Raw genomic sequence first — 6571 nt, forward strand, 5'->3', positions numbered from 1 at the left:
ATTTAAACCTCACACCTACACCCACACGAATAAAACTGGAGTTTTGTTACTACATCTGTGTTTCTAAATAGGTTGGGGACAGGGAGCAAGGTTTTAATGCTGGTCTACTGATTCCCCATAATACTGAACTGCCAGCAAGCTTTTTGGTGTACTCCTGGCCAAGGCCAACTAGCACCTCCACAAAAATACTTAGGCACCAAGGACTGCTTTCAATAAGAAGTTAGATCTGGGTCTCTTCCTCCTGTGCAGTCTTCCAAAATAAAAAAGACAGAAAAATTACAACAAAGTATTACAGCCACTGTGCAATACACACACCCTCGAGGAGACCCACAGCACAGGCCCCATGCAGGACAGATGTGAGCAGTCTCACCACTTGGTCTCAGCTCCAGAAAGTAGTCTCCAGTCCAGTTCTGGACCTAAATGTCTTACACCCAGGGCTGGTGAGGAAGAATCAGATGCATTTTTACTCCCTGTGCCCTCATGTGAGTTCAAGGGCTCCCGTAACCCTGATATAGCAGATGAAAAGTCTGGATGCAAGATCCCTTACACCCAGGGCTGGTGAAGAAGAATCAGATGCATTTTTACTCTCTGTGCCCTCATGTGAGTCAAGGCTCCCATAACCCTGATAGAGCAGATGAAAAGTCTGGATGCAAGATCACACTGGCTGTCATAACTCAAAAATGAACAAGCAGTTTCTTCAGGGAGTGCTTGCTTCTACCTAGACAGACTGCATTTCCTGAATGCCAAAGGAAGGTCAGAGAGAGAGGCCAATGTGGGAAGAGTGAGCCATTTGTCCTCTCTCCCCCAGAGCCAGTGAGGCCTCTGCAAGCAGCCGTGCCCATTTCTGACCAGTCAATATGTCAATTCTGCTTCTCAAAATCACAAGCCTCCTTTGGGTTCATCCATGCACCTCCCAGGCATGTAACTGTGGGCATTTCTCCATTAGTATTGGCAGCTGGAGCACTCCACAGCAACACACAGGGGGCAGCCAGCACATTCCTCTTCCCACCAGCCCCCTGCGGCAGTGTCACATCGGACATCACTGCAGTGGAAAGGTTAAAAGAAACTTTGTTGAAAAGAGATGAGAAAGGATTGACTTTGTGTTTAGACAGTGCCCAGGGCTGCAGCAGGACAGGTTTTAGGGGGTGGACTGCAGAAAGAGTGGTTGAAGCTGCACCTCTGCTTCCTGTTGTTGGCAGAACAGCGTGGAGGCTATTGGCTCGGTGGTGGCATTTGACCTATCTTTTCCTTGCCTGGTTGGGAAACCACCCCCAGGTTTGGAGTATCTGTACATGGAATATGAAGAGGATGATGATATTTCCTTTGCAAAATGGATGAGCAGCTTCTGGGGCCACAACTTGATCGATGAGAATGAGAAAGAGGGTAGAGGCTACAGGAAACGTCCGACAGGAGCCTGCAGTGAAAGGAGAGCCTCCCTTCCGGTAAGAGCTGTGTGCGGTGAAACCTCTCTGTGTGCATGGTTTGTGTCTCAAGAGAAACACCATCCCCACGGCGTGGCCCTAGGGCTGTGTGAGGATGAGTATGGTGCACCTTGCCTAGTGAGTTCAGTTCCTACTGGCAGCAGCTGGTTGGTTTTTGAACTGAACTGCCCGCCAGGGTCAGGCCTCCTGTGCCTTTGGGGTACAAAAAAACCTGGCAAACTGCAAGAGGAGCAACAGCAGGACCAGAAAGGTAAGGAGGAGGTTGTCCTAACTGCCTGTGTATCACAACATTGCTCTGTCTGCTCCACATGAGCTGGCAGAGATCAAAACGTTTTGGCCACTGGCACACGTAAATGTTGTCTTTAATGAGTCTGTGCTCATGTGTTAAACTATACAACCTGATATGTATTCCTAGGGCTTGGACCTAATTCTGCAGCTCTGCTGTCCCCAGGAAGCTGTGCTTTTTATCACCTAGGATTTAGCTGTTTGCAGGTGTAACTCCTCATTTAAGACAGAGGATGCAGTCCCTCCTGGTTTAAAACATCTCGCTCTGAAAACAACAGAGCAACACAGAACAAAGCTTATTATACTGTGAAGTCAGATTTTAAGGTAGAAGTTCCTTCCTCTTAAACCAATGAAATAGTTGAGAAAGGGGCAGGGTTCACGTGCAGAATCAGGCATTCGAGAAAGCTCATAATTGGCTAAGAAATTATCAAAATGAAGTTAGATGGAAAGCAGCTATTCACAACCTGTTCTTTCCTTGAAGACTGTTGCTTTTATTTCAGCTCTAAACCTGTCTCTTTTTTCCCCAAGCCACATCAGCTGGCTTACCAAAGATACTATGTTTCCTTACTAATTATTTTTGACATTTGTTATATATGGTTACATTTCACCTTCATTGCAGACTGCAAAACAAACTCTGAGCTAGAGCTTTGCTGATGGATTCCATCAGAATGCCTGAAAACAATGTTGGTTTGGTTTTTTTTTTTTTAATTAACATTACTGTGTTTTAATTTTTCCCTTCAGAGATCTACACATATGGGACTTCTTCAGGCCCCAGTACAGACTGAAGTATAGAATGTACTTTAAATCACTTTCCATTCAGCAAGCTGCTGAACACCTTCATGTCTATTTGTGTGTGTACACATATAGTTCATCTGAAACATGTTCTTCTATTCAGTTTGTTCAAAAACTCTTTAAATACTTGGCTAATAGCTATTAAAAACTTTACTAGAGTTGCATCCATACCTAGAACTTGGATGGAGTTAGCTGACAGAAAGGGAAGACTATGACTATGGACATTACTGTTCAACAAGCTAAAGTTCTCCTGTACTCTTAATTATGGCTTTCCATTACTAATTATGGCTATACTTTACATTAATGCTCCACGTGAATTTGTCTTGCTCCAGTAATTTTATTATTGAACAAGAGAGAGAAATTTCAACTGCTTTATTTTTCAGTGCCATAAATTCCCTGGTGGAATGAGAAGGGAAGATTTGTTTGGGGATTTTATGATTTGGGGATAAATTTTGAGATGAAATTTTTTTTATTTGGAAATCTCTGACTAGTTGGTATTAAGAAAAAAACAAAAAACATTTTGTCTCAAATGAAATCTAGAAGTTAAACAAATGGGCACAAATTCCATAGAAATCCCTTCAGAAAGAGCATCTCCTTGTTAAAAGCAACGACTTGCTATTGAACCTGGATGTGTGGTTTTTACAGTTACTGTAAATTATAACTACTGTAAGAGTTAAGTCACATGTTAGTTGAATATTGTCTTCAATTTATCAACTTTCAGAAAGAGCATCTCCTTGGTAAGAACAACAACTTGCTATTGCACCTGGAGGTGTGTTTTTTTACAGTTGCTGTAAATTATAACACTGTAAGAGTTAATTCACATTTAGTTGAATATTGTCTTCAATTTATCACAGCAGTGCTAGAAACCTGGAGACATAATAACTGAGATGAAGCTGTATCTTTTCTTCTGGAGACATAACTGAGATGAAGCTGTATCTTTTCTGCCAGTTAATACCTCCACAGCAGATCACAGTGGAGGTATTAACAGATAATGTTGCTGTGGGCCAACTCTAATGTGAAAACTGCCTGGGAAGGACTAAATCATCTGTTTTCATGTCCTTTACTTAACTTGCTCCCCTGGCAAACTTTAGACCCATTATCTGTGATAAGCTTTTTGAAGCCTCCAGCTATGACTTTCCTTGGCACGTTCTAGTTCCCTCCATAATTTTGATTCAAAACAGTTTCTTACCTCCCAGAGACTTGGTTGTGGGGAAAAGACAGGAGGCAAAGAAGCAGGGATAAGAGTTTCACAACCCTGTAAATGTATCCACCTTCAAGCAGACATTGCTGCTTACAGGAGCAAATCTTACAACCCTGTAAATATATCCACCTTCAAGTAGACATTGCTGCTTACAGGAGCAAATCTGCTAAGAAACAGCTGAGAGTGGAAGCAAAATAACTGAATACTGTTGAAGCTACCAACATTTGATTTAAACAAGTCAGACTAAACACTGCCACAATATTGTTACTACAGATGGAGCCTAGGCTAAAATATTTTTAAGGAATATATGCTTGGCTATAAGCTTCTCCATAAGGAAAGAAAGTTGTGGGACAGCATCTGAATGTTAGATATTCCAAAATATTCCTGAAGTACCATGGTCACTGTGTAAACTCCAGCAATGACCACTTGTGCTGACACACTGAGGATTCATTTTCTTACTGACAGCTCTGTGGATCCTCACCTCAAGACCAAAAGATGGAAGCAATTATCTTGTCTCCAACAGAAATTGAGAAAAAGAGTGAGCAAATTATACTGCCAAGTATAATTACAAATTACTTTAATTACTTTACTTTGTAAAGTATCTTTGTGTACCTTTGCTGTGTTTAAAATTACTTTACTTTGTAAAGTATTTTTGTGTACTTTTGCTGTGTTTTAGATGGATGATTAGAAAAAGATTAGCTGTTGTGTAAATATATACTGAGCATGCCTGGCCTTTATATAAGGGCAGAAAAAGGGGCTGCTAAATGGAGGGAGAAAGAACCCCTGAGAACATGCTTGGTGCTTCTGGATTTCCCAGCACTGCCAAAAATTAACCATTTTGGTGTAGGGGAGCATTTATCATCCAACCTTCCCATGCCTTTTGCCTTGTTTGACCTCCTCCCCACTTGCCCAGTTTAAGAACTACTCAAGGTCAGCTCCTAGGAGCCAGAGAGCACGGGGAGTTCACTGAAGAGGTCTCAGAGATGGGCACAAGGCAGCTGCTGGGGCAAGGCCAGCAGCAGATGCTGGAGCTGTGCTCAGAGACCTTTGGCAAGGGACGACAGCAGTGCTGGGTGGACACCAGACTGTGCAGACACAGAGGCAACCTCTGTGGCCAGCAGCTGCTGAGATTTCAGGAGGGGAAGCATAAATTAAAGCAGTTTTCAGCCATTCACATTTACAGTGTTAACAAGCAATCAGTTTAGCACCAAACACATCTATTAAAGGCATGTGTTTAATCTAAGAAAGAGGAAGAAAGCCACGTGGCATTTATCTAAAGCTGGTGCCAGATCTCTTTCATCACTGAGCTTCATTTTCTGACCCTTTCATTTCTCCACTGAGTCAATCTTAAATAAAAGAAGAGTAAAGCACTGTGCTAGTTCTAATCCATGAAATGTTCTCACCTGAGCACTCGTGTGAAGGCTGTGGTGCTCTGCAGGGTTGTGTGCATGCTGTCCTTCTGGCTAAGGTGGCAAGGTTCATCCCAAGGCCCTGTGAGAGGAGCCACAGTCCCAGGAACATCATTGCATGGAGCTTTGCCCTTAGTCTACTGAAGCAGATCTTGACTATAATTCTATCTGTGAAGGGAAATTAAAAAGCAATGTCTTAGCAAAATAAAACATTTACAAACATGGCAAAACAGGATTGATTGAATACCATCCCCCACTTCAGCCATCCACCTTTTTATTCCCCTCCCAAACACCCCAAGAACATTTATCAGTGAATTTTAGTGTGAGACAGTTTTTATTTCCAGGAAACAATATATGTTCATGCCATTAAAAGGACACAGAATTTAGCTTGTGGAGCTTGCCAGGGCATGTATACTCCAAAGCACAACGTGATTGCTTGGATGCTTCTAAAAATAACAATACAATATGACCTTACAGAAATTACAGCTGCATTGATGGGTTTGAAACCAAACTAAAAATAGTAGGGCAGAAATCATTACCACCAGCCTCAGAGGCAGTCCATCATGCTAGTTACCAAAGTAAGCTTTTGTCTGGAGAAGAAACTGAACCAGTACCACAGGAGCTGAAATCCCTTCAGTATTAGGTGCTTGTCGGGTGTAGGTTTTAAGATTTTTAGGGTCTCTTACTGAGCCTGTCTGATGTGATGTAGTCACAGGCATATAGATACACAGGCTCACCTATTCAGAGAAAGGCTCCACAGCTCCCTGTTGTGCTGATATGTTTATAGCAGTGTCTGGGTCACACTAAATGGAAATGTGCACAGGAGATGTTTCAGGTCCATCACAGTCCAAGGCTCGGAGATTCTTGTGGCCACTCTACCAACCTAGTTTAGTTTTCCACTATTGTTTCTTTAAAAATACCCAAACCAAACAAATCTCCCTCCAATAAACCCTGCTCTGAGCATAGAGTTTTCAATGAGATTTTCTTAGAAATCAGCTCAGGACCTGTGGGACAGACTTTCACTTTTTAGAAGCAGTCACAGCTCCCCTGAGGCTCGGAGATTCTTGTGGCCACTCTACCAACCTAGTTTAGTTTTCCACTATTGTTTCTTTAAAAATACCCAAACCAAACAAATCTCCCTCCAATAAACCCTGCTCTGAGCATAGAGTTTTCAATGAGATTTTCTTAGAAATCAGCTCAGGACCTGTGGGACAGACTTTCACTTTTTAGAAGCAGTCACAGCTCCCCTGATGCCAGCTTTCCACTACTGTTTCTTTAAAAAACCCCAAACCAAACAAATCTCCCCCCGATAAACCCTGCTCTGAGTGTAGGGTTTTCTCTGGGATTTTCTTAGAAATCAGCTCAGGATCTGTGGGACAGACTTTCAGTTTTTAGAAGCAGTCACAGCTCCCCTGATGCCAGCAGAGCTGCTCAGGTTCAGC

General features: G+C 42.5%; 1 protein-coding gene across 1 annotated transcript in view; it reads left to right on the forward strand.

Annotated features, from left to right (window-relative positions):
• The first annotated feature begins 1292 nt into the window (after nt 1–1292).
• The window catches only part of LNP1 (leukemia NUP98 fusion partner 1), a 7421-nt gene continuing 2142 nt past the window's right edge, over nt 1293–6571 (forward strand). Inside the window, exon 1 of the mRNA XM_008942080.1 lies at nt 1293–1442. Coding sequence (XP_008940328.1) covers nt 1293–1442 — 150 coding nt within the window. The remainder of the gene's footprint in view (nt 1443–6571) is intronic.

The sequence above is a fragment of the Merops nubicus genome, unplaced genomic scaffold (genome assembly GCF_000691845.1).
Source record: "Merops nubicus isolate BGI_N331 unplaced genomic scaffold, ASM69184v1 scaffold856, whole genome shotgun sequence".
NCBI lineage: Eukaryota > Metazoa > Chordata > Aves > Coraciiformes > Meropidae > Merops > Merops nubicus.